General features: G+C 41.2%; 2 protein-coding genes across 2 annotated transcripts; one reads left to right on the forward strand and one right to left on the reverse strand.

Annotated features, from left to right (window-relative positions):
- Positions 1-778: 778 nt before the first annotated feature.
- Positions 779-2,881, reverse strand: LOC149288650 (ATP synthase F(0) complex subunit k, mitochondrial-like). Its single transcript, XM_089491584.1, has 3 exons — positions 2,831-2,881; positions 950-1,045; positions 779-871 (listed from the first exon to the last, which is right to left on the reverse strand). Exons 2-3 carry the CDS (start codon positions 1,034-1,036, stop codon positions 779-781), a joined length of 180 nt encoding a protein of 59 aa, XP_089347710.1. The 5' UTR covers positions 1,037-1,045; positions 2,831-2,881.
- Positions 2,882-5,311: 2,430 nt separating this feature from the next.
- On the forward strand, positions 5,312-23,295 carry LOC149288651 (protein RRP5 homolog). Its single transcript, XM_089491368.1, has 35 exons — positions 5,312-5,407; positions 5,607-5,732; positions 6,166-6,333; positions 6,743-6,904; positions 7,114-7,237; positions 7,428-7,609; positions 7,861-7,968; positions 8,841-9,047; positions 9,375-9,493; positions 10,093-10,153; positions 10,655-10,801; positions 10,903-11,154; positions 11,281-11,415; positions 11,994-12,188; positions 12,748-12,918; positions 13,007-13,226; positions 13,616-13,771; positions 14,367-14,479; positions 14,841-15,352; positions 15,792-15,854; positions 16,018-16,105; positions 16,328-16,417; positions 16,503-16,605; positions 17,069-17,246; positions 17,712-17,765; positions 18,330-18,452; positions 18,679-18,801; positions 18,912-19,074; positions 19,244-19,348; positions 19,593-19,739; positions 20,127-20,374; positions 20,459-20,627; positions 21,294-21,447; positions 21,876-22,041; positions 23,124-23,295. The coding sequence occupies exons 1-35, from the start codon at positions 5,312-5,314 to the stop codon at positions 23,293-23,295; spliced, it is 5,400 nt and encodes a 1,799-aa protein (XP_089347494.1).
- The last annotated feature ends 3,844 nt before the right edge of the window (positions 23,296-27,139 follow it).

A 27,139-nucleotide genomic window follows, 5' to 3' on the forward strand; every position in this document is an offset into this window, starting at 1 on the left:
AGAATTTGCAATGATGCTGCTGCAGACATAGCTTTATACACAGTGCTAACTTAAAGCATTTACATTATGTGCATTACAGTATGAAATAGTTACCTTCTAAAAACAAATTGCAAACCTGCTTCACTCTTCTGCAGAACAGGAGCTCCATATACAAGTAGGATTCAGGACTAATTCAAGTTCTAACATGGCATAAGTGTTAAACAGAGCAAGATTTCTTCTGTAAGTGGCAGGTTGGTGATAATAGGATGTGGTTTCAAAAACACTGCCCCTAATGTAGCCGTGTCCAAGTAGACCAGTTTGGTATCAAACTAGCAGTAGATTCATAACACCAGGTACTGTGTAATTGTTTGGCGGTTGGGCTTCTAAGAGGCAGTATTTACCTTAAGACATCTAAGCTTATATTTAATGCCCATCTTCCTGAAGGACGGGAACAGGCCTTATAACTATAGGGAGAGTAGAATTATAACACAAAATGTGAACAGCCAGCCCTCGGTGGCAATAGTCGCAACATTTAAGAGTATTTAATAATGTGCCTTAAATGTTTATTCTCTGGTGGCCATACATCCTTGCGTGGCACCGGCTGACTAGATATCTTAAGCAACATTCGGCTGCAGAAAGTCTGTATTAACTTTCATTTTTTCCTCACGCCGACTATCTTATGGCAAACCCTCCCTGTGAGAGTATTATTCTTAATAGCACTTGTCCGATTTCCATTCTTACAGACGTACTTTAAAGCTACAAGAGGTGTGGGGGGGAATGTATAAATCAAACTCACCGCTCATTTTTCTGTGACGGCGGGGGTCTGTTTTTTAGGTTTCAGTTTAAAGAACAGGATGAGTCCCGCGATGCCGGCGTACGTGGCCAGTACACACTAAAAAAGAGAGACACAGTGAATAATTCTCCAGTGGGAACGTACAGCTATTAGAAACATAGATACATCTGTACGTACATTTCTTCTCCCTGTGATTGTATACGCATTGAAGTATTTCTGAATGCCGGTGAACTGGTGGTGGCTGCCGGAATCGTGAGCGCCCATGACTGATGTCTATAAAACGAGAGAGAGAATGCAAGTTAATATGCTTTAGGAAGTTCGGTTTCTGGCTACATTGCGGTTGTGCATTAACACATTTACTGGTTTACTATAAAGCTGAATTCCACCATTAAAATAATTTAAAAAGGACTCTATGTAAAAATCACTGCCCCTAAAGGATGTGCCGTTTCAAGGGTGCTGGGTTTTTTTTTCCCTTCAGGGTTTGTTCTGTTGGAGGGTAATGTTAATGCAACAGCGTATAAAGAGATTTTGGACAATGCTATGCTTCCTACTTTGTGGGAATAGTTTGGGGTAAGGCATTTTCTATTCCCCACTGCGCCCCGGGTGAACAAAGCAACGTCCATAAAGACATGGTGGAAGAACTTGACCGGCCAAAGAGCCCTGACCTCAACCCAATCGAACACCTTTGGGATGAACTGGAACGGAGATTGCAAGCCGGGCGTCTCGTCCGACATCAGTGCCTGACCTTACAAATGCTTTACTGCATGAACGGGCAAAAATGGCAGAGGGCAACTCCATATTAATGCCCATGGGTTTGGAATGGCACGTTAACAAGGTCATATAGGTGTGATCGTCAGGTGACCTCAAGAGTGTATATCAAGTTTCTGTTTCGGCTAATTCAAGCGTAGAAGATACAAAACAGCTGATAAACTCTGAAAGTGACAAGTAAGCCACACGTCATTAATACCTGGTCATTTCATACATTGCGTGTACTGTAGTTAAAGTGCGACCTTATAGCTACTAATGTTTAGAACTTCATGTTCACTCTGTCTCTTAATAAACTCTCTGCCATGTTACTAATATGGAGATTTAGGACATAATTTAACAATCTGCTCCATCGATATCAGCTTATCGATATCTCACTCCAGTTTCGATGCACCCCATCTTCAAGACAAGCAGTCAACAGATTATATACTTTTTGGTCTGGGTTAAAATATCTATTGGTCCCGATTGGTAAAATAACATTAATTGGACCTAGAAAACGGCTGGACCTGTAATGTGTCCAGAGAAAACGTTTGGTATTTTCTCACCCCTGGAAGGTCAAATTCATCGCGCTGATGCGGTTTGATCGTTCGCAAACACAGTTATTCTCACAATTAACCAGCAACATAGACAGCTGTGACAAATTCCCACCCCCAAAAAAATAATTCACTAATTCTTAACCGCATTCAGGGTGCGATAACATTGACTTTTGATTGAAACACAGAGTGTGCGCTTAGGTGCAATACCGACCATTACAGATTTCTACACTAATCTAAATCATTCTTAGGGTAACCTGACCTCTTATCAATGAGCATTTACTCCTATAAGAGATTTTGATGAATCAGGCTGGAGTGAAGAATTAAAAAAAAATAAAAAATATTAAGATTGTACTATTTTTTCTCAACTGAAAGCAACAATTTTTAATAATAATAAAAAAAACTATATTCCGAGCAACAGTCATATTACCACCCAGTTACCGTTCTTTTAAGGTCCTTTAATAGAGCTTGCCTTAGTGAATTAATAATTCCAAATATTAAATGTATAATATACTATATATCTCAACACTTATATTGCAGGAGACTCGTAACGGATAAATAATAAAGTAAAATAAAAATATCCCTGCCGCCTGATGAGCCCCATGCCTGGTTTTAGGCCCCAACACTACCGAACGTTACAGTAACGGCCGGACCCCAGCCATAAACACTTTGCCTCATACATGACACCCCCACATGGACAGCATCCCCTCCCCGGCTGATATGACCACGCTTCCCGCTCCCTGCACGCCTCCATACTCACTTATTTCCCTCAAATCAATCTAAATGGCAAGTGTCCTTCAGCGGCAGCTCCTGCTTCCTCGGATCTGAACAGGCAAACCCAACCTCTCGCTTACATTGGCTGTCAGGCCTGTCTATCAATGCGTTGTCGGCTGTAATTGGCTGTAACAGACTCTCGCCCTCCCGCTAGGTCACAGAGTTCTAAGCGCTAGAGGCAACAAAACACCAATGACAGCTGGTTTAAAAACAGTGTCTCCGTGGCCGAACCTTGTGCTATATTAAAGAGAACATTTCTCAGAAGCCTAATTAAGATACGGGATAAACCGAAATGCACCCAGTGAACTGGCTGGGGAAGTAGAAGTTCAGAAGTGCGGTGTTTAGCGCTCGGTGACTGGGAAGGTGACTCTAATGACGTCGCTTCCATGCCTGTGACAGGAAGTTCTTGTGTGTCGACCTGTGAAAGTTGAGCTTCCGGGTCGGGTGCGCGGAAGGCTACACGTGGGTATGAATGCTGCATGTTGATGTAAAAGATTGGTTGTGATCAAAGCGGGAATAGTTTATTACAGCTGAAGGTAAATAGATTGGGATTATTATATGCACAAGCTAAACTCTCACTGCACCGGAGTCTTTAGCGGAATGTGATGGTATTTAATTGGCTAACACAGGAAAATATAAACTTTCGAGACCTCAGAGATCAGATTATTGTAATGTAACCCTTTAATGTATTGCAAGCTGGTAAGAGTCTTCTCCTCTTGTATGTTGACGTTATGGTTCATCTTGTATATGTTTTCCTCATTGTGGTGATCCGCTGGTGTTCAGTAAATACAACTAATAATAATTGTAGAGACGCAGATACAGCCGGCAAACACAGGCATCAAGTAAAATCCATGGGAAAATAAGAATAGGTTTTTTTTTTATTTTTAATAATTGTTGGGAATATAAAATATGTATGTGCTGAGCGTGTCTGTTACCGGAACGAGGAGCCTGCATCTTAACCAGGGCTGGATCAGATGGAGTGAAATCAGTCTGATTTTTTTATTTTATTTGATTGGCTAATAATAATTAAAAAAAAAAAAGCAATAAAAAATAACTTTTATTTTCCGTCGTGACAGTTATTCACCAGCCTTTTCTAAAATGCAGTTATTTTAGCAACAGAAAAAGCAAATGGCTAGATCCAAAACTTTGTATGCCATTCATAAAAAAACAAACAAACAACAAATCAATTCATTTTACAGCGTCACTGATAATTTCACCAGGACTCGCGGTTTTGGAATGCCCCCTCTCTCGGATACTCATGTCAAAAGAGAATTGATGCCAGAATGTCTTGGGACCTTAGTATTTTTATTTTATTTATTTGCGATTTAATACTAGTTGGTCTGTGATTAGTGAACTAACCAGCTCATAAGTTTAAGAACTGGGGCACCATTTCTCTGTCAAAATAGGCAGTTGATAGGGTGTCTTATTCATACGTATCTTTGTTATGAAATGACATTCCGTTTGGATATATATGTTTCTAGTGGTTGGGCAAACGTGTTTGGTTCCTGGTATGATATGCATGAAACCATAGCAAAGCAAGACTAATCGGACTGGGATAATCCCTGGCACTCTTTATTCGTCAGTCTGGGGCATTGTGGGACTTGTAGTTTCTGGAAATTGCAGTGCTACCTGAAGCATAAGTATATATTGTTTGGTTAAAATAAATGTAGCATTTTCTGCAGATCATGCTTGATTTGTCCAACTTTCAAAAAGTGGTTTTAGGGTTGTAAGTCTTTAAACGCGGAGTTGTATCCGCTTTAAAGATCTTAAATACCTTTAGCTATTTGAACATGCCAAATTCTGTATCCACCAATGAAGGTCTGTTCGTCATGTTAGAAAATCTTGGTTGGCCCTGTATAATGTATGATTAAATCCATCTCATCAATGCATGATGCAAGGTCAAGGAGAAACGCAGCTCTCATGTTAATTCGCCTGCAAACTCGCAGTTTAGTGAATAAGTCCCAAGGTGCCTTATTTATGACAATACATGGCTTTTATTGGACAACGTCGTTCTTGGAAGCATCGTCTTGGGCTTTTGCGCTGAAACAAATGGAAGGTCTACACACGGGACGCTGAGCTTGCTTTTTTTGTTGCAATGGGATGACAAAACCCTAGATGCCCACTGTACAGTTCTACAGAATAATATTATTGTTTTATATAGCGGCATCGTATTCCGTAGCGCTGTACAATAGGTAGACAGGACATAACAAGTAGTATGTAACATAACAATTTGACTTACAGAAACAACAGGTGAGGAGGGCCCGGCTCAAACGAGCTTACAATCTAGAATATGATGGCATTTTGTAAAATATTTAATAATAATAATGCCAGGAAGTGATTTCTTGTCGCCATGGCAACCTGGCACTACATTCATACTTGTTTTGTAAAACATAATAATGTAGAGTATTTAATAACATCGATGATGGCCCTTTTATTTTTATAAATACAGAGAAGAAATCAAGACATCATGGAGGAGGAATGTTTCCCTCGTGGTGGATCGTTACCCAAATCTGACCAGTCAACCACTAAAAAGAGAAAGAAAGAAAGTGACAACCTGTTCTCTGTAAGTTAACATCACCGAACATTTTATATATATATATATATATATATATATAATATATATTTAAATACATTAACATTTTATATATTTGTCCCAGTTGCAATCTTGTTTGGAAGCATAAAATAAAAAAAAACTTGAAGGGGGATCGAAAACATTTGTAAAGTGAAAAACCTATGAGTTATCATTGGAAATGTTTCTTCAGTTTCATGAAGAAGAAGAGGAAACCAGGAAGAAAAAGAGGAAAGCGGGCAGTGAGAAGCCAAAGGCTGTCCGTCCAGAGAAAGCCACGCCGGCCAAAGAGCAGCCGGTGAAAATCCTGCGGTTTAAGGTCTGTTCTCCCGTTACATCTTTTATTAACAAAAAAAATTTCTCCTGTGACTTTTCCTAAAATCTGATTGGGTGATACTTAGCGGATCTGACCCCCCCCCCCATCCTACATTTTAATACCTCTGTTGACGGACTGAATGACAATTCCTTGATTGTTATTGATTGGCTCAGGCAGCCTTTATAAAATAAAATGGTGCTTTAGGTCTCTCTATATTGAATAAATCTAGTTTTTTGCTACAGATATCCGGTTTTATGATGTAAACTAATACTTTTGCTGTATAGGTGATTAACACATTTTGTTACACTAAAGGTCTCACACATACACACATACATACGTACACACTCACACCTATCACCGGTCCCCTTTAAGTGATGATGGTAATGTATTGCTCAGGTAATTTACATGTTTACGTGTTCGTTCTCTTGGTGTTTAGGATCTCAGCGTTGGTTTTCTGCTCTTGGGTTGTGTGAAAGAAGCTAAAGACTTCGAACTGGTTGTCAGCCTGCCGTATGGCCTGACGGGATACGTCCATGCAATGAACATCTGCGAGGCCTATACCAAACTCCTCAATGAGCAGGTGGAGAAGGAAGTCGTATTGGAGGTAAGGACTTTCTGCCTGACTATTCCTTTTATTGTTAGGTTTGTTGTGTGTTAGTGTTGTTGATTGCAGATTTTGTAATCGGCCGGTCAGGAGAACTTCAGAGCAGGAAATTGATTATACGATACCAGCTGTGCCACAGGCTGCTGCCATTTTGGATTCTGGCAGATCACTTCTGGCAAGAATAATACGTTACCACCCGCCAACCAGCAGAGGTTCTTGGTTCATTACGTAGATTTTAGCAGTCAGAGACATAAAACGGTGACCAAGCCAAATTGGCTCGCAGGGTAGTTCCGCTCAAGGTTTGTAGGTAAAGGGTGCAAAGGGTTTGTTGGACTTTGCTTTGCGACATTTTTAATATGTAGCATTGGGTACTTATGCGGAAAGCATGTTTTATTCTCTTCCCTTCCAGAATTTAACTCCTCTGTCTGACCTGTACTCTCCTGGGATGTTGATAAGATGTGCTGTCAGTGGCTTGGAGACGACAGCAGGTGGCTTTAACAGCGTCAAGTTGGCGGTCGATCCCAAACTTGTCAACAGTGTCCTCGTGGCTGCGTCTTTACAACCAGGCATGGTATGTCTTGGGGTGAAACTGTAGACAAACCAAATTACAATGCTGGTATTAAGCTATAAAGTCTGTTAATTTATTATTTTGTCTGGGGGGGGTATTGTATGGGGACCTCAATAACTGAGGATATTATTGTGGCCTGTCACGTTTTAGGGCTGTTATTCCATCTGTCTTTTACTTGTGCTTATGATTTTTGTCTTTTTGTCTCTGTGCAGTTGCTGTCGGGCTGCGTGTCCAGTGTAGAAGATCATGGGTATCTTGTTGACATAGGAATTGGTGGATCTAAGGCGTTCTTGCCTCGTCAAAAAGCTCAAGTGTTTCTAAAGCAAGCAAACAAAGGTTTGTGAAGTTTCACTGGTCAGCCTTGGCTCTCGTTGTGACCGTCTCACCTGATTGAGCTCCAGAACATTTTCTAAAAAACGTTCTAGACAGGAAGTGTCGCTCTTAGAATATTCAACCTGAAAGGGTTAAATGTTTTCTGACATTTTGAATTCCTTGGTTACAACCTTGCACCCTATCTTTCTTCTAGGAGCAGCCCTGAGAGTGGGAGAGTACCTTAACTGCGTGGTTGATGAAGTGAAGAATGAAGGGAGGATTGTCCGTCTGTCCGTCGTTCAGTCCGAAGTGGCTGCAGCATTTGCGACAGTTGAACAAAAGTGGACATTGAATAATCTGTTGCCCGGACTGGTTGTTAAAGCCAAAATTACGAAGGTAAAATGCGAACAGGTCGCAAATTCATGGAAGTAGCATACTAATATTTAGGATGTTCTGTATGAATACGCTTTACGGTACGGGGAAATCTCAAGTCATTGCTGCACATTGTGTGTGTGTGTGGGTGGGGGGGGGGGGTGGTTTGTAGAATTTTACCCCATAAGCTTTGGTTCTCACTATTTCTTCAAGTCTAAGAAGGGATTTTAACCCAGCCCTGACCCTGTATTTTGCCGCTCTCTTTCTAATCACAGGTATCCATCAGCAAAATTTCCCTATCCTTCTTGTCATCCTACACGGGAGCTGTAGATTTCTTGCACTTTGATCTCCAAAAAAAGAGTGCGTACAGTGTGGACCAGGAGGTAAGTGATATGGCATACATAAAAAATGTTTAGTTTATTTCCTTTTTTCCTGCTACAGACTTACCTTAAACTACTTTCTTTTAAAAGAGGTTTCAATATTCCATCTTAGATCTCTTCTGATTTTAATGGAATATCTTCATAGGCGTACAGAGGCCCTTTATCACTCCCATCACTCCTGTTTTCCAGTGACCTTTTATCACTCCCATCGCTCCTGTGTTCCAATGGCCCTTTATCACTCCCATCGCTCCTGTGTTCAATTGGCCCTTTATCACTCCCATCGCTCCTGTGTTCAATTGGCCCTTTATCACTCCTGTGTTCCAATGGCCCTTTATCACTCCCATCACTCCTGTGTTGCAATGGCCCTTTATCACTCCCATCACTCCTGTGTTCCAATGGCCCTTTATCACTCCCATCACTCCTGTGTTCCAATGGCCCTTTATCACTCCCATCACTCCTGTGTTCCAATGGCCCTTTATCACTCCCATCACTCTTGTGTTCCAATGGTCCTTTATCACTCCCATCACTCCTGTGTTCCAATGGCACGTTGTGTTCGCTGATCCAAGTTTAAGTTTAAAAGGCTGATTGATGATTAGAAAACCCTTTTGCGATTATGTTATAGCCAGAAATTCCTTTTGTTTTCCATAAAAAACCAGCTAAGCGACCCCAAACTTTTGAATGGAATAAACCATAATTACACGGGCTGTGTTTTTTATTTAAAGTATGTATGCATATCATGCCCATTGTATGCACCTTTTACTAAAACATTGGAAACAAACAAGATTCAACCATTTTTTGGTTAATTGACAATAGAGAACAAAACAGCTTTTTAATATTTAGGATGCTTGCCGTTATTGATTTATACTCCCTTGCAGGTGAAAGCTTGCATTCTTTGGGTCGACCCGTCTTCCAAAAACTTCCGATTGACGCTACGCCAGTCGTTTGTGCAGCCGGGGAGCTCCGTGCGGCAGCTGTCCAGCTCCCTGGTCGGGTCGGTCATCGAGGACTGCGCCATGAAATCCATGTTTAAGACGGCGGGAGCTTTCTTCCAGCTTGGCGAAGGAACTTTGGGATTTGCGTTTGTAAGTAATAGCAAAGCTACGAATCCAGAATATATACTTCGTTTCCCCACCAATATGTTTAGAAGTCATAAAGTTTTTAATGTCATTTCAAGTTGTAGGATTACCTGGGTCAAGATACATGTTGGAAGCTATAAAGATGGAACCGTCCACAAGGTCTTGAGGTTATCCAGTCGTGTTCCAGAACGATAAACCGATAGAACCTGGACTATTATAGTCAAGTCTTAGAAGCACTTGTTTTGTTTTTTTTTGTAGGTTCTTGTAGCTCAAATGTTGCTTAATATCCCGGCAGGAATCATAGCTGATGTTTCACTTTTACTATATTTACAGATGCACAATCTTTCTGAAAACCCCAAGGGTGTTGAGAAAATTAAAGACGGCACCCGTCACGCAGTGCGAGTGATCGAGTACAGCCCGATGGATGAGACGCTCTTGATATCTTTGAAGACGTAAGAACAGCAATCTCACTCCACACAGCTTTGGACAAAAATGTCCAAAAATCTTTCTGAGTGTAACAAACTTCTAAAGCTTAATAACATTACTAACCCTCGCTGAATGGGTGGTAGGGTTTATCCAGAAGTGCGAACATACACTTGCCTGACTCTAGATACCTTTAAATAAATATACTTACCGATACAGCAGGCTAGAGAGATCTCTTATTAGTTATTAGAACTAATAACACACACACACACAATTGAATGCTACATCTTGTATCTGCTTTGTTGTCCAGAACTAGCGCTCATCTTATTCTTGATTCCTGGTGGGTTTTAAAGTGTGTCGTAAGGCTAACACTAATTTAAGAAAATCAATAAAAAAAATATTAGAACATCATTCATGGACAGTGTAAAAATAGTGTATATTTTATTTTAATTCACCGTTTTCACTTACACGTTAAATATTCACTATTATGAATATATATATGTGTGTGTGTGTGTGTGTGTTTTTTATGTGTTTGCCTATGCTCTGTTAAATGCCTGTTGCTAAAGTGTAGCTTCTGGGTCATTATATCCGATGGGTGCTTATCTTTTGTTGCGATTTGACTTTGTAGGAGCGTCGTAGAAGGGCTGTTCTTGCGGCACGAAGATATACGAGCTGGGCAGATAGTAGAGGTAAAGTCAACCGTGCTGGGTGGTTAAATAGGTATATAGCTTATTGTTGGTTACGCCAAATTGCTATAAAAATGCACAGATCCACGTTTGTGGGGCGCTCGGTGGCTCGCTGTGGATGTCTTAGTGAATGGCTGGTTTGCGCAGAGTTGTGCTGACAGCTTGGAGTGTCGATCAGAACAGCACCTCTCAGCCAAACATTGTGACGTTCATTAAGACGACTCGTCGGTAAACGATATTCTTAATGATTGTACGGCTGGCTGCAAAACAATGCATTTATTTTTATTCTATCATGGTGTTTGTAACCGTCTCTCTGCTGCCGCCTTAACAGCTGATAAAATATTCCATGGTTGGTTGGCGGACACTCTGCATTAAGATGAGGTTTTATATTAGGCGTCATTGGTCTTTTCCCTGGGGAACTTTTGAGTTCAGAAGACCATTTGATGTAGGACTTCTAATTGTAGAGTTCACAGAATATTAACTTAATATCCGTTTCTTTCCAAGGGCACCGTGAGCACCATTGAACCTGTAGGTATGGTAGTGAAGATCACCAATTATCTCTCTGGTCTTGTCCCGCGACTCCATTTGGCGGATGTCGAGCTTCAGCATCCCGAACTCAAGTATAAAACAGGGCTGAGTGTGAAGTGCAGGGTAAGTACGAGGCAGAATGTTCAAATGATTTACTATATTGAGTAATAAAAAGGTATTACAGGGTTGACTTTCTATACCCCTTACTGTTTTTTCTCCATTAGGTTCTAACTGTAGATCCAACAGCCAAGAAGTTGATATTAACAAGGAAGAAAACATTATTGAACTCGAGGCTGCCGGTGATTGCCAGTTTCGAGGATGCAAAGCCAGGTCTCATCACTCACGGGTTCATTGTCTCTATCAAAACCTACGGCTGCATTGTCAAATTCTACAACGAAGTTCAAGCGCTGGCTCTGAGGAGTCAACTGAGCTCGGAACCCATTCACAATCCAGAGGAGGTTTTCTACAAAGGACAGGTTAGGTGTTGATATGATGCACTGATGTGTTGTAACGGCGTGAATGGATGGGTGTGTGTGTGTACATAGATGTGTTTATGTACTAAATTCGCTTTTGCTTTGAACATCAACTCTCTTCTTTTGTAGGTGATAAAGGTGCGTGTCCTGGAATGCAATGTAGAAACTCAAAGGATCTTGGTGTCGTTTAAATTAACCGAAGAGGATGATGATGAAGAAGCGACGCTGAAGAAACCAAACCCAAAAGCCCTGGAAATTGGCAAGGTAAATATTTCTGTAAATTATTTATATGAATTCTCTGAATTCGAGTAATCCGCTTAAAGATAAAATATAACAACATGGAAGCACTGCTAGAAAGTACAGTGCTAAAATGCCATGTGTGTCACCGCGGCAACCATCTCCACTTCCTGTTCTCAGGATATGCATTTATCCTATTCAGTTGCTGACTGCTGCTGATTGGTTCAGGCAGCCTTTGTAAGGGGAAGGGGGGAGGCGCGACTTCAGGACAGGAAATTGATTAGACATCAGATTTTGCCTCGTCTCATGTTTATACATTAAAACAAAATATCTCCGAAGCCTTTAACCCCTTCATGACAAAGCCTGTGCGTGTACAGGCTCACAATGCATTGTTTTTAACGGGTTTAAGGACAACCCATTGTCCTTTAAGGACAGATAATACACAGGATCGCAGAGAAATCCTCTTTTTATTCCTTGGAGTCTCTACTTTTTTACATTTTATATATATATTTTTTAGCATGTTTCCATGATCTGCCCATCTGTATAATATCGTGTAAGCAGGCAGCCCATTTCTCTAGATTTTCTCATCGCCTTGTGTATTTCAGGTGGTTGATGTAAAAGTCGTCGAGAAGACCGCCGAGGGATTGGATGTCGTAACCCTGCCGGAGAACACCCCCGCCTTCCTTCCTAAAATGCACCTGTCGGATTACATCACAAATTGCAATTTACTGTGGCATCGCCTGGAGGTGGGAGACGTCCTCCCCGGAGCAATGTATCTGAGCAGCTTTAAGAAAAAGAATGTATCCTTTCGTCACACATAAGTAACGTTTATTATAACGGGGCAGACGTTAATAGGTGTGTTTTATTACTTTTCAACGGTAAACGAGGGAGATCTAAAGAGCGAGATGACATCGGAGTCCAGAACGGGCCGTTGCCACCTTCAATGTATTTAAAACGCACCTTCGCATAAATAATAATGTGTAACCTTACTTTGCCGTTATATTCATCTGCTTTCCAATTGATAAATATTAAATGGTTGCCAGTGGCAACCAACATATAGTTGTATGTTCCTTTTGATCTGTACATTTGCTGGCAGTTTGTAGCTTTGAGCTGTACAGCACACTTGTGTTTCTGAATGGCACATGGCTAGTGCATCGTTTAGACAATTAGCCTACGGAGTGAAGGGTTATTTTCCCACTTTTATCCCTTTCATCTGGATCAGTGCAATAGGGGATACTTTGGAAAGGTTGAAGTCGCTGGACTTGTGTCTTATCTCAGCCCCGATGTGCGTTTTAAGGACTCCGTGACTATCTGGCAGCCCCCTGTAATTACTCGTTTAATCCTTTACGGAAAGCGTAGATATTAACCAGGAAATCCACTCTGATTGCGGCCGTGAAGGAAGACGACTGCGTGAAAGAATTTTCCGACTTGCAGATTGGGATGTTACTCACCGGGTTTGTGAGAAATACCATGCCGTACGGCGTGTTTGTGCAGTTGTCACACGGGCTAGTAGGCTTGGCACCCAAATCGGTAAGTAAGGCTGTCCCTATATTCATTAATTTTTAATACGAGTTTATAAAATAAGAAGAAAAGTTAAGTTTTGGCTTCTCGCTAACAGGAAGTGGCCGATAAGTTTGTGACGGACGTCAACGAGCATTTTGTAGAAGGACAGACGGTGGTAGCCAAGGTTCTGGAGACAGACGAGGAGCGGAAGCGCTGTCTGCTGACCCTGAAGCTGTCTCAGTGCGCTCCGGATGACTGCTCTGATGACAGCTTCTCTCGGCTGAGCCGGTGTTTCAGCGAACAGCAGCTCCTAAAGAGCATGATCAGCAGAAAAGGTGAGGCTGTTTCATTGTCGGCAGCAAGAAACCTATTGGCTTCGAGCAACGGCTTTCATTTTTTACGTTTTTGTACACACTATGGAGATTTTGGTAAATTTTCTCTGCTGGCTTACCTTAATCCTGATGACATCATCGGATGTTTGGCGTCATTCTTTATAGCAACCGATTTCAGAGCAGCTAATGGGATGGAGGGCTTGGAATCCTAGCATCATTTTTAAAGGGAAATTGAATTATTTAATGAGTTGGTCACATGGGCTGCTTTTATATTATGAATAATTTATCATAGCCTTATAAAGCTTGCTGTCCACCTTTTGTTAATGTCTCGTCTGTTCCGTGCAGCACTAGGAACAAATATCCTTAATGTTGTGTATGGTTCTAATTTTTAGGAGACTCTGATGATGGTGAAAGTATCACCAGTTTAGTCCCTGGAAAAAAGCTGAACCTGGTGGTCAAGGAGGTAGAAGAAGACGGGACAATCCTTTTCGCTGTTGGCCAGATTCCTGGCGCTGAAAAAGTTATGGCTTCCAACCATAACCTTGGAGGTACGGGTTCAATCAGTTTATTACTGAAAAAGCTCACCATACTTGTCTTAAATTTGTAGTTTTTGCATGATATAATGTTTTCAGGCAGCTGTATAATAACCGTTCGTGCATTTTCTAGACATACTAGACAAGCAACCCATTATGCTACCTATGGTAGACAATAGAATAGAATGGCTTAGTCTTAGTCACCCATCAGGGCACTATGACCAATAAGAATAGATTTTTATCAATGCTGACCTACATTACTGTGTACATCACTGCATGTAATGCTCAGGTATTTTTCATGATACTTTCATGCAAAAGCTTTAATAAGCCAGGAAAGGTAAACCCCATGGTCTGTTAATTATGTTTCAGATATGGGTTTTTTTCCGCTAAGTGTGGGGAATAATATAATGAGCCCTGAATTATTTCTCTGCTCTCTGACTGGTAAAGATTTACCGCGGAACGTGGAGCTGTGTCCAGGAATGGATAATAGGAATTGCTGGCGCAGATAACACAAATTATAATGCAGAGGCTGCACGCATCGGAGCTTTAGGAATATTATTCTGACGTTACAGATGATGTTTTATCTGACGTTGTTTTACCTCCATTGCAGGGAAAAGCATAGACAGCGGCCAGAAAGTGAAAGCCGTGGTTCTGTATGTAGATCTCATCAAGTCTCACGTTTACGTCTCTTTAAATAATACTCTCCTGAAGAAGAAAGGAGTGGTGAGTATCTTAACCTCAGCTGGTGGCAACTGAAGGTTCAGCTGTACATGTTTATGATGTTGCTCAGAGTCAAATATTTGGTGATCTAAAATTCATTTCTGGTTATTTCTCATCAGTATAAGTATGTGTTCCTACTTATGGCTACCCAGGAGCCCTGACTGGCTAAATATCTATACCTTTTCTTGTCTTGTGGTCATCCAAGGGACTTGTATAGAGATTTCAGTTGGCCCCATGCTCTCTGAAATGTTTAAACACCAAAATCTGATGCCATAAGCCTTATTGCTCTGAAAATATGACTGCATGTTGGTTTATATTTAATAATATGTATAATTGATGAATAACCTTCTCTCCTGCCTCTCAGCTTACAGAAAACTCCACTTATTTTGCCGTCGTGCAACATGTAGCAGAGGAGTTTGCCGTTGTGGCTTTGGAGGGTACTTCACATTTGGCAGCTGTACCCGTGTCCTGTCACTTTAATGACACGCACCAATTTGAGTCTGAAAAGTTAAATATCGGGAAAAGGGTCTCCATAACTCTTAAAACAGCATCTGCAGAGGAACACAGGTATTTGCTCGCCGTGCGAGATTCAACCGAGAAGAAAAACAAGAAGCGAGACAAGAAGACGCAAGAGAGCGCTGCGCCGGGCAGCGGCATACAGAAAGACCTGCAGATCGGATCGGTCGTCTCTGCGACTGTGAAGACCGTGAAACCAAACAGCGTCGTCGTCTCCATCGATGATAAAGCGGTTGGATTTATCCACGTGTCTCAAATACTGGAGGAGATGTCCGAGGGTTCCTTCCCGACATCCAAACTGAAGCCTAAGCAGAGCGTCACCTGTCGGATCATAGGAGCAAGAGATGTGAAGTCGCACAGGTGTGTTGGGCTAACACATTGTATAGGTGAAAAATATAGGGAGAATTGTCTCTTTAAAGAGCCTTCTGTAGGTCCACATATCCACTGGTTGGGCTTTCGTGATTTTTGACCCCTCATCAGCAGTGATTTGAGGTCAGAGGTGGATATATCTCTCCGGCTGATAAGATTTACAACCCTTGTCAACCTCATGCAGGCAAAGATTGTGGCTTGTGGAGGATAATGGGGATTTTTAGGTGAACATCTAAAGTAGGTTGCCTTCCTCCGATTTACCGAGAGGTGAATAAAGACCCTACAAAAGAGATCTGTATAAAGTATGTGCTATCTTATGTTTCAGTGCAGCTATTTAAAGTGAAATGTTTAGATGAAAGGTTTATCATGTTTGGTTTATTCAGAGTTACAAACACATCAGGATTTACGAGTTATGGTTTCTTTTTCATAGGTTCCTGCCAATTACGCACCCGAATTTCAAGCAGTCTTTGCCAGAGTTGAGCCTTCTTCCAAGGTAAGTAATCCTCTATGTAAGCAGAGACCTTGTAAAGCAGGAATCAACCCAGTTTTTCAACAATTTCATTGAAGAATGACCTCCCAAACGTGCGTGGCGTATCATACGGTTTGTCCGGTTACATTAACGACTCGTATAGTAAATATGTATTTTTCTCTTGCAGTGTAATTGAAAAAGAGGGTGATTTACCACCTCCCAAAAACCTGAACATGTACAGCGTTGGAGAGAAGGTTACATGCTTCGTACTAAAGGTAATAACCATTAAAAGAGGAAAGTCGGTATGTACAAAACATAGCTTTTGTTCCCAAGGATTGCTATTTAATCTGTTCTTAGTATCAAAAAAAGAAAGTCGACTGACTTGGCTAAATGTTAATTGAATAATTTTCCCTGAAATCCAGGAAAAACAGCCGGATATATTAAACTTTAAGTTGGACAGCGCTTAATTTTGGCATTTTCTTTTATACCGTGTGCAGTATTATAAGGAGATGTCCGTCCTGGAGGTAGAGCTCACCCCTGGTGTCCGTGGCAGAATCGAGCAGTTGCTCCTCTCGCATACTCCAAAGGTATGAAAATGCCTCCTCCATATTTGTTTCCGCGGACCATGTATTGAGACGTCGCTAAGCAAAATTCAAAATTTTTCCTCCCCAGGTTTTGAAACGTCCAGAAAAGAATTTCAAGCAAGGGCAGGCGTTGTCTGCTACGGTAGTGTCCCTAGATGCCTCCCTGAAGTATCTTCACCTGTCGCTCACAGGTATTGTCATGCCGGGTGCCGACGGGCTCACGGGAACGCGAGACTCCGCTTTCTGGCTATTTTAACATCTAAAATGAGGACATATCTTTCGTGGCCAGAAGTGCAAATGAAAGCAAATTTTAAAGTACTTCCACACCAAAACAAGTGTAAATCCCAGTGTAAACTTAGAATTTTACTGCCCCCGGCCTCATCTTCCATTGTGGGTGAACTTTTTAAAGTAAATATCTCCAAAAAATGGCATTATTTGCCAAATATCGGTGGTTTTAGTAATGCTCAATTACTTTGAGTATCTGGTCCTTCTGGGGCTCTTATGCTCTTCTTCATCATTAAGAGTAAGTCTTGCTGTCCGTAAGGTATGGGGTCCTGTGGCTCAGACCCAAAGGCAATACTCCCTAGAAGCAGCAACACGGTCTCCGATACTCTTCGTTCTGAGACGCTTAGATTGTGTTTCTTTCTTACGCAGGCTTCCATCGGCTGGAAAAAGGCACCGATCTGGTGGGCCGTGTGAAGAAGGTGATTCCGGGTTCTTGTCTTGTTGTATCCCTCCCGTTTCGAAAGACCGGCAAAGTCGACCTTTTTCACTTAAGCGATTGTCACGCCGAGGCTCCGCTGGACAGTTTTAGCCCTGGGCAGTTTGTGAGGTTAGAACTAAATTTGTTCACGTTTGTATTTATGTGCGTGCGCGTGTGTGTCTGTGTCTGTGTGTGTGCGTACGTGTAGTTTTTTGCATAATTAAAATGTGTATTTATACCAAAAGTTAACATTGTGTTAGGTCGGGGAAGCCACCAACATCTAGCTGTCCTCTATATAGTCACATTATCGAGATGCCTACCTCCCACCCCAGGCTCTGGAGTTTATATGGCTGCTCATTGGTATGACGTAGTTCTATGTAGGCTCGTGTTCTTTAGTCTCATTTGTTTTTCTATTCTGTGTTTTATTGTTTATTTGCTCTAGTCCAATAGTTTGCATAGCGTGTTCTGCATCCTCCGACACAGAGACAGAGTGGTGGTCCATAAAGCACGGACCTCCTGCTACCGACAGGGTTTACTGTCAAAACCAACCTACACGCGTTGTTTGACTTATTGTATTTCCTTTCTTAAATGTAGGTGCTGTGTACTCTCTACTTCAGCTACCACGGAGCTATCGCTTAGGAAGTCAAGGTAACATCTAGCCTTGCGGTTTTTCTTCTTGGCATCTGTCACTGTCACAATTCTTACATTTTTTTTATAGGAAACCTATGTAACGCTACTTACTTTTCAAAAGTCGCAGTATTTGAAACTCATTATATGTATATACTATGGGAGTCGTAATCTTAAAGGGACCCTCCAACCATTGTGTTTTCCTCACCAATTGAGTTGCTAGTGGTGACTTGAGCAAGATTTCCAAGGGTTAATGAGACCCCCACGTGTGTAGGGAGCATTCTTCTTGGGTTCTGTGGGATTGGTTTTCTTGACACTGATTGGCTTCCTCAGGTACTCATTTTAAGGGATCGTGCATAAGCAGAGATTTTTATACTAACGTCAATAAACCGGTATAGGAACCGTAACCACAACGTGTCTGATCTGTACTCTGATATAGAGAGAGTTTAAAAAAAAATCGGTATCGCATGGCAAGTGCTAACAGTGGGTGGAATGGCGTTCCATTGGTTCATACGGTAATTACACCACCAGAAATGCTCTTTTTTCATTAAATCTTATGCTGTTTTCCAATCCTTTTTGTTTCAGGCTAAATCCTGAGAGTAACATCAGCGTTGCCAACCCAGAAATCACATCTGTTGAAAGCCTTGAAGAAGGGCAGTGTGTCAGCGGTTACGTCAGTGCAATTTCAGAAAAGGGAGTGTTTTTCAGGTATGTTTTTTTTATACGTCGATGCACAACGTTCTGTCTCTGGGGTTTGGTGAGACTTGGGGGCAAATACAGTGTAAGTGTGGCATTTTCTCTCTGCCCTCGTATAGAGCAGATATGCCATGACTTCTTAAATCCTAACCATAGACGTTCTTGCCATTCATTGTCTTCTAATGAATTGGCTACTAGCCACTTGCGGATGTAATTTAATAACTGTTATTTGTTACAGGTTATCAAGCACTCTTGTGGGGCATCTCAAATTCAGTAATGTCACAAGTTACTATGTTCCCGATATAACATTGTATAAGAAGTATATCCCAGAAGGAACACTGCTGACAGCTAAAGTTATTGGGTATGTATACGTGGAGGACGAGGTTGAGGTTTTCCAAGTTAGGCCTCTTGATGCTTTCACTTCTAGTTCTCTCTACATAAGCTTTATATTGTGGCGTTGTTATTTTCCAGGAAAGATATAGAGGAGAAGCACGTCGACCTCTCGTTTCTCCCGGAGGACACTGGCAAACCAGATGTGATCCCAGAATCTGCTGGCCTCAAAAAGAGAATCGTCAGAGATCCGCGGGAACAGTCCGACAAGAGAAAAAGAAAAGTTTCGCAGAGTGAAACAAAGGTACCGCGATTTAGTATCAAAACTGGCTTTACTGGCTATATATATATATATATATATATATATATATATATAATTTTGGATCCAATAAAAAGATAACTTAAAAAAATAAATACAGAACTTGTGCTCACGTTGGTCCTATGATGTTCTGCAGGATGTTCCTGAAAAGAAGAAAAAGAAAAAGAAATCTCAGGAGAACAAGGAGGACGAAGACAGCGGAGTTGAAGTTTACTGTCGAGAAGATAAAGGAGAGAACAAAGACAAAACCACTGATACGGTGAGTTGGACGCGTTAACCCAATGATGGTGCCGTAGAATGTGTTTGCAAAGCCATGTAGCAGCATAGTATCAAAGGGACCTTTATTGTTCTAACCAAAGTTACTTTTGTATATTTTATATTATTATATATAATGTGTGATTAAATTGGCTTCCACATGAGGAATACATTTTACTATAATTGTACTGGGGTTGTGTGTTAAACAGCTGCTGAGTGAGTTGTGTTGCTTTTTTTGCCCTTTCCAGAAGGACCGCAGCAAACAATCGATCTCTAGGCTTGAAGTTCCTGCTGGCTTCTCCTGGGACGTCAGTTTACAGACACTGAGAACGTCTTTAGCGGATGTGAAAGAAAGCAGCTCAGACAGCGAGGACGAGGAGGAGCCGCAGCCAAAGGTATGGCCTGTGCCGCTCGTATTTTGGATTTGTTGGATAACCTTAAGACTTGGCACAGGCTACCAATGATACAATACATACTGGTGATTCCGATGTTGCCCCCCCCCCCCTCCTTGCCCATTGGAGCGATTGCCCCCTCCAAGAGCTCCTGTGCCGTTTCCATGGGATTTATAACATTTGTATTTAACTTCTAATAATCCTAACTCCAAGATGACCACGTGATCTTTGTCCTGTATACTAATTATATGTCATGTGATTTCATTAAATATGAGATTGCGTCTTTCCCCTATTTATCCCCGCGAGCCGTGCCGGATTTGTTTTAAAGCCACACGCGTGTTGAATGAAACTTTGTTGACTTTCCATTGGTTTTTCTATGTGACCTTTCAGACAAAGAAAACCGCAAAAGAAAAGGCCATGGAAAAGAAAGAAGCAGAAAAGGAGCTTTCTAAGATCGAAGCTGCCCTTATGGACCCGAGCCGGCAGCCTCAGTCTGCCGATGACTTTGACCGGCTGGTAGTGAGCTCTCCAAACAGCTCCATCCTCTGGCTCCAGTACATGGCTTTCCATCTTCAAGCTACAGAGATCGAGAAAGCCAGAGCGGTGGCAGAAAGGGCCCTCAAAACGATTTCTTTCCGGTAACCATGACACTTATTTATCTGAATTAGTTTTTTTCTTGATCTTTAATAATTTAGAACTAAAGTGTATTTTGTCTGTCCTAGAGAGGAGCAAGAGAAGCTCAACGTTTGGGTGGCTTTGTTGAACCTGGAAAACATGTATGGGGCAGAAGAATCGCTGCTGAAAGCTTTTGAGCGGGCTGTCCAATATAACGAGCCCCTGAAAGTGTTCCAGCAGCTGGCCGACATCTACATCAAATCGGAGAAGTTTAAGGTGAGCGCTCCTTCCGTCTCTTGAACGTTTGTAAAGTGGGCGTAAAAGAAATTTATTTCAAATGTATTTAAAATAATATTTATAGAATTGTGATAGAAGTAATATATGTATATATATATGTGTGTGTGTATATATATATATATATATATATGTATGTATATATATATATATCTATATATATATAAGTAATATATGTGTATATATATATATATGTGTGTGTGTGTATATATATAATGTGTATGTGTGTTGATGGACACTTTATGCATCAATTTTCCGTTTGTTCATTTGCTTATATCTCTTTCTGTTTTCTCCTTCAGTTATTTTTTTTTTTCTCACATCATCTTTTTAGAAGGAATATTTTGATTTTTCTGGGGGGGTTTTGTGTTTGAGGGCTCACACGAGCCATCATCTGCACTTTAATGTTTATGGTTGTTAGGGAGTCCCTTTAAATACCCCCACCCCCCCCGTGTGTACCTTCACCAACCCCCAGCTATTGTCTAAACACCTCCAGTTAGCTCCAGTGCTGGCTTAAGAAGGGCTATCCGGGGAAGAAACCTGTCCGATCTTTAACATTTTGCATATTTTATTAAAATTCCACAAATTATTAAATTCTGCATCTGCTTTTCTAGAAAACCAATTAAATGTTTGTTTGTTTTTTTCTTCTAGCAAGCAGAAGATCTGTTCAACACCATGCTGAAGCGCTTCCGTCAGGAGAAGTCCGTGTGGCTGAAGTATGCCACGTTCCTTCTGAGACAGGGTCAGAAAGAAGCGACGCACAAGTTACTACAGCGCGCCTTGAAGTGTCTTCCTGAGAAAGAACGTGAGTATTCAGCCTCTCCAAAGAGCAGATCACTGAGCAGCCAATGAGAAATTAGCAAGGTGAAGATCCCATCTCCCATTGGCTGACTGCATTCGTTTGCTCGTCAGAACCTTGTGTAATTCTTATCACTGGTCACGGTATTGTATGATGCCACGTGTCTCCTTTTGGCTGTTGCTGTATACGTTACTGAAGACGTCAACCTTCTAGCGATATGAGGTGAGGGACTAATTACACGTCTTTGATGAATACCCTGTGGGATCAATTAAGCAATTGTATATCAATCTGTTCTAAATTATAGAGGATCGTACCTGTAATCGCATTGGGCAGATCAAAAGGGAAAATAAAAGGCGTTTATAAGTGAGGAGTTGACGTGTGTTAAAGGTTTGATTGATTATGCTGTGAATTTTTTTTTCCTGTTGTGTTTTCAGACATCGATGTCATTTCAAAGTTCGCTCAGCTAGAATTTAACCTGGGAGATACCGAGCGAGCCAAGGCCTTGTTTGAAAGCACGCTAAGCAATTATCCAAAGCGAACAGATCTCTGGTCAGTTTATATCGATATGATGATGAAACATGGCGGCCAGAAGGAAGTGAGGTAAGTGGATACTGGTTATAGACAACAGTACGTCTTAAAACTTGGAGCCAAACGCCAGTAACCAGATGTAAAAGCTCCATGGAATAGTCACGGTTTATCTGAAGCCACCATTTGGCTACTGTCTGCGCATGTAATATCATGGCATGCACTGCTGGTTCAGTAGCCCTCGTACAACTGGAGCTCTCCCCTTTTTTTCTTCATTTGTGGGGTCTTCAAAAGAATGTTTAAAGCAAGCTTGTGGATAGCGATTTTTAAGATATTGTATATATCCCTTTTTAACATCATCAACATCCTTGAATGCAAATGAAGAAACATAATTTACATACCAAGTCAACCAAAACACAATTTTTAAAGGAAAACTAATCCAATTATGTAACACCCCTTAAAAAAAATAAAAAAAAGTTGATCATAAACCAGCATCACAAGTAAAGAACTCACAAGTCAAGTCAGTGCGTAAGGAAACCCATTTATTAATTTCTAGAAAATATTTTGATTTAGTGTTATTTTCCGCAGCACTGTACGATGTGGTATACAGAACATAAGAAACCCGCAGGTGATCAGCTGACCCAAGGGCACTATGTTCTAGTCTGTAGTCTGTTGAGAAGTTTCAAACTTCTCTACACCAAAAGAGCATTTACATTTGATCTATACATTTGCTTTCAATTCACCAATCCCAATGTATATAAAGCTCTCAGCTATGCATATATATGTATGTGTGTGTATACATACATATATATATACATACATACATACATACCGTATTTGCTCGGTTATAAGACAAGGTTTTTTCAGAGCAAATGCTCTGAAAAGTAGCCATTGTCTTATATTCAAGGCCGTCTTCTAATTAGACCTCAAATAGAGGTCTGACTACAAGACTAAGATCCAGATCCCCCGCAGCTTATATTCAGGCTTTTTCTTTTTTCCAAAATTAATATTCAAAATTTGGGGGGTCGTCTAATAAGCGAGCAAATACGGTACATACACACCCATACCTTTAGGGCTGTTTAGAATACAAATCCCAGTTTATTAGTTATGAGCCGACGCTTTATGATGTATAACAGAACACCGTATTGTTTCCGCAGGGATATCTTTGAGCGAGTCATTCATCTCAGCATGACTGCAAAAAGAATTAAATTCTTCTTCAAACGCTACTTGGAGTACGAGAAGAAACACGGCACCGCGGAAAGCATCCAGGCCGTGAAAGAGAAAGCTCTGGCATACGTTGAATCGAAAAGCTCAATGACGACGTCCTAATGCCTGTGTCGGTTCTGTTCCTGCTTACGGACCGCGGTCTGACGGAAAGACTTGTTTCTCTGGCCATTTAATGACACAACTTTTTATATCACGCCTTCATACGGGACTTCTGACTTTCCACTTAATTGATCTGTAAAGCCAGTAGAAAACTATACACAGAAGATTTCCCAGTAATTTTTTTTATTGTATATTATTGTATGGAAGAGATGTTTCATTGCAGTGATAGACATAAAATGAATGTATTGACTTCAGTTTTATATTTGGAGTTTTTCCTCATCAGACAGAACTATAATAATAATAAGAATTATAAAATTATATATGTAATTTAATTTACAGCTCCATTGGTCTTATAAACAGCCCGTTATACTCTGTTCAGTTATGGTTTCCCTTTTTTTTTGTCTTTTTTTTTTTTTTTACCAACTTTCACCTACATGGACCATCACCTCTTCATCTTTACATACAAAGGGGCTGTAAAGCCAGCCTTCCGCTTCCCTGCATGCGTATTAATATTCCACCTTCATACTGTACTGCGAGCCTTCATTGGTTTTTCTGAATGACCGGCATAAAATTTGTACTAGTAGCTGAAAGAGCCGTTAGCATTTGTCTGGGATACTCGCCATATCGATGGCGAATTTCAGGTAATGGAAGGCTGGCGTTATTCCAACTTCTTTGTTATAATTTAAGTCAGTTTTAAAGGCTTCTATTCCGATCAATGTCTTTGGACATGTATACAGGCTGGTGTGCTATGAAACATGATATGTCATGCATAATGTTCCCAGGCATAGGTACCAAAACTAAATAAGGGCACCCCATCTAGTTCTTTAACTATGGGGTTCATACACAATGCTCCGGATCGCCCCCCCCCATCTCATGTTTCTTCCTCCTTGCCGTATATGAGATGTAAAAACTCACAGAAGGGGGCATTTTGACTATTAACAGCCCCATACATTTCAATCTCACCCCAGCAGCCACAAACCCAGTCCACTTATTCACTTTCTCTTGCCATCTACAACAAACGATGCATGCGTAGCAATGGCTGCTGCCACCTGTAACCACCACATACAGAGCAGAGGCAGCCGTTGGGTTAGGACTCGTACCACAACAGATGGACCAACTTCACTTTACTAAGTATTGTTTGGCTTTATCTCATGATACTCATTATCTGAGGACAATGTTGGACAGGGACCTTTTAACCCCTTCATGACAGCCCCTACATGTATGAGCTCACAATGCATTGGTTTAAGGAAACCCATTGTCCTTAAGTGGTTAATGTCTGTCCACTATTACTGACCGGAATGAGTATTGTGGGGTCTAAGTGTGGTCCCCACTTTCTCACGTCACTGTTCGTTATGAAAGGTCAATACCAGCACGTTTCTCCAGCCTGAAGGACGGAGCTGGCCCTGGATAATGTACAATTAAATGGCTGAGAATAATTTATATATATTTAAAAGGTCTCTTGATGGGATTTGGAGTCTGAGTGCCCAGGAGGTCGTTTAAACGCACGACTTACTATGCTAGTTCCCAATTTCTAAAAAGGAGGACATCTGAGCGTGAATGACAGGTTCTCCATGTTCTACAATCACTGATGGTGTGGGATCAGGTTGGAGATGACAGACCCACGGGGACCCGAACAGGTTAGAAGCCCCCTTAGTTTCTCCTCCATGTCTGCTACATGAGAAATTAGATACTTACTCCAACTAGGTTGGCCTTACTGGGCTTTTCTTTTAGGGTGATCTAGAAAAACAGCAAAATAGTCAATTAACCCCCTAATCACCACTAATTTTATGAATTCATATTTTGCCGACCTCAACAAAAGAGCAAATGCTTACGGAATGCTGACTTTAAGGAGTTTGAAGACTAAACTGTGCATTGTAGGAGAATTGTATTTAATCTCAGACTTAAAGGAAGGTGGGATTTACCAAGAAGCTTTTGTCACGCACACTTTTTAAATGAGCGGACCCGAAGGCTCTTTAAATATGAACCCTTTAATAACCCATCGTGAAGATTCTACGTACGCAAAATATGTTACCCAAATGGCTTTAATACGGGCCTCATAGAAACCTTGACGTTATTTAAAGATGCACTTAGCTGAGTCACCTGCATTCAAGCAGGGATATCAACCATGGAAACAGCTAAGTGACCCCAAACTTTTGAATGCCAAGTGTATTTATGTTTCTATTTATGATTCTAAATATTTCAACTTTGTAAAATTATTCTAGAGAGTAAATATCGGGTTACCTTTTTGTATCCCCGTCGCTGGTACCGCTCCTGCTGCTTTAGCCTGAAATAATAATTTACAAATAATTGAACTCCAAAAATTTGATATAAACAAGAACAGCCTTGCCCTGAGATGCCTCGTTCATTGCTCGATCACAACTGGTCTCCCAGCTTCAGACGCGGGGTCTTTCTTTCTTGTTGGGGTACGAGTGCGAAAACAGAAACTTTATCATTTTTGCGTTACCTGAAAAAGTAGCAGCAGAAAATGAAGCAGAAAATCAACAGAAGAAGCCCTGCTCCGAAGACGAGAACGATGAAGTTTAACGGGACCCCGCGTAGAACTTCTCTGGTCATATTGGGCTCCTGGGACCGTGAACGTCCTACGTTAAAAGAAAGGATGTCACCTTCAAGGGTCCGACACATCGAACAGAGACTGGCTGTCATGGCAACACATGGGATCTTCTTTAATGAAAATACTAACACTTTTATCCATGTAAAAGACTCAAGGATGTTTTTAAATAATCCTAACAGGTCCCTCTGTTGCCCTAGATGGTGGTACAAAAGGAGAAGAGGGTGCTGATCCTGGGAGCTTACAATCTAATCAGTGGTTGAGGGGGAAGTGAAACAGTAGGAGAGACGGCTTGGATGGGGATGAGTTGGTTGGGTCTGGATGATCTGTAGAGGTTGTTGGTCGTTGATTGGGATGTTGGCTGAGAGTGTTAGGAGGATCGGTTGTACGGGTTGTAAGGAGCTTTTGAAAGTTGAGTACGAGGGAGAAAGCGACGGAACAAAGGGAATTCCCTGAATTCGGGAGTGAGGAGAGGTAATGGCGGTAGAAGAGAGACGCGGGTCATGAGAGGAACGGAGAGGGGGGGTAGGGGTGCATTTGGATAAGAGGGTAGAGCTAAGTATCTTGGATCAAATGACTTGGGCGGGGGGTGTAGGAATCCATTCTCCTCTGTTTGTCTGCCGCAAATTCCATTTTTAAACAATTTAAACAACTCTTTGTGTGACACAAAACCAACGGGACTCAATAATAAAGAACTCTCCTGAATATCTGGTCAGTTGCTATGGTGACCGCACTGTATTTGCTGTTCCGGGTGATGGATGAACTCCCACCCACCTAAGCTAACACTCGTTTGTTTAGCGCAATGTTGTTCGGCTTCCTTTGCTGTTCTTTTTTGTCTCGTTTTACTGAGTTCAGCAAATGTTTCCAAAAGCAAAGTTCCTGCTCTCCCACGCTGCAGCCTGCGCTAACAGAAACGTGCAGCTCGTTTTGGAATAAAGGCATAAAAATGCCCTTTTCTGATTAATACATATTTATATAATATATATATATATATATATATATATATATATATGTATGTGTGTGTGTGTGTGAATTATACTGTATATATATATATATATATATATTAAACCCATTAAACCAAAGGCATTATTAAAAGTGGCCTAATCCTGGCCATGTTGCTTGTAACTGTATGTTTCTGTAAAATTCCCAAATTCTCCTTTTTCGGAGCCACTTTGATATTCCGCTCCAATATTTTTTTCCTCCCCACTCAGTCCCTTTAATCCAAGAGGCCAAGCTGCTTGTTAAAACGTCTGTGATAACTCTTATACCCGTTTGTGG

The sequence above is a fragment of the Sceloporus occidentalis genome, unplaced genomic scaffold (assembly GCF_023333645.1).
Source record: "Sceloporus occidentalis isolate IW3139 unplaced genomic scaffold, rSceOcc1.0.p SCAF_50, whole genome shotgun sequence".
Classification (NCBI taxonomy): domain Eukaryota; kingdom Metazoa; phylum Chordata; class Lepidosauria; order Squamata; family Phrynosomatidae; genus Sceloporus; species Sceloporus occidentalis.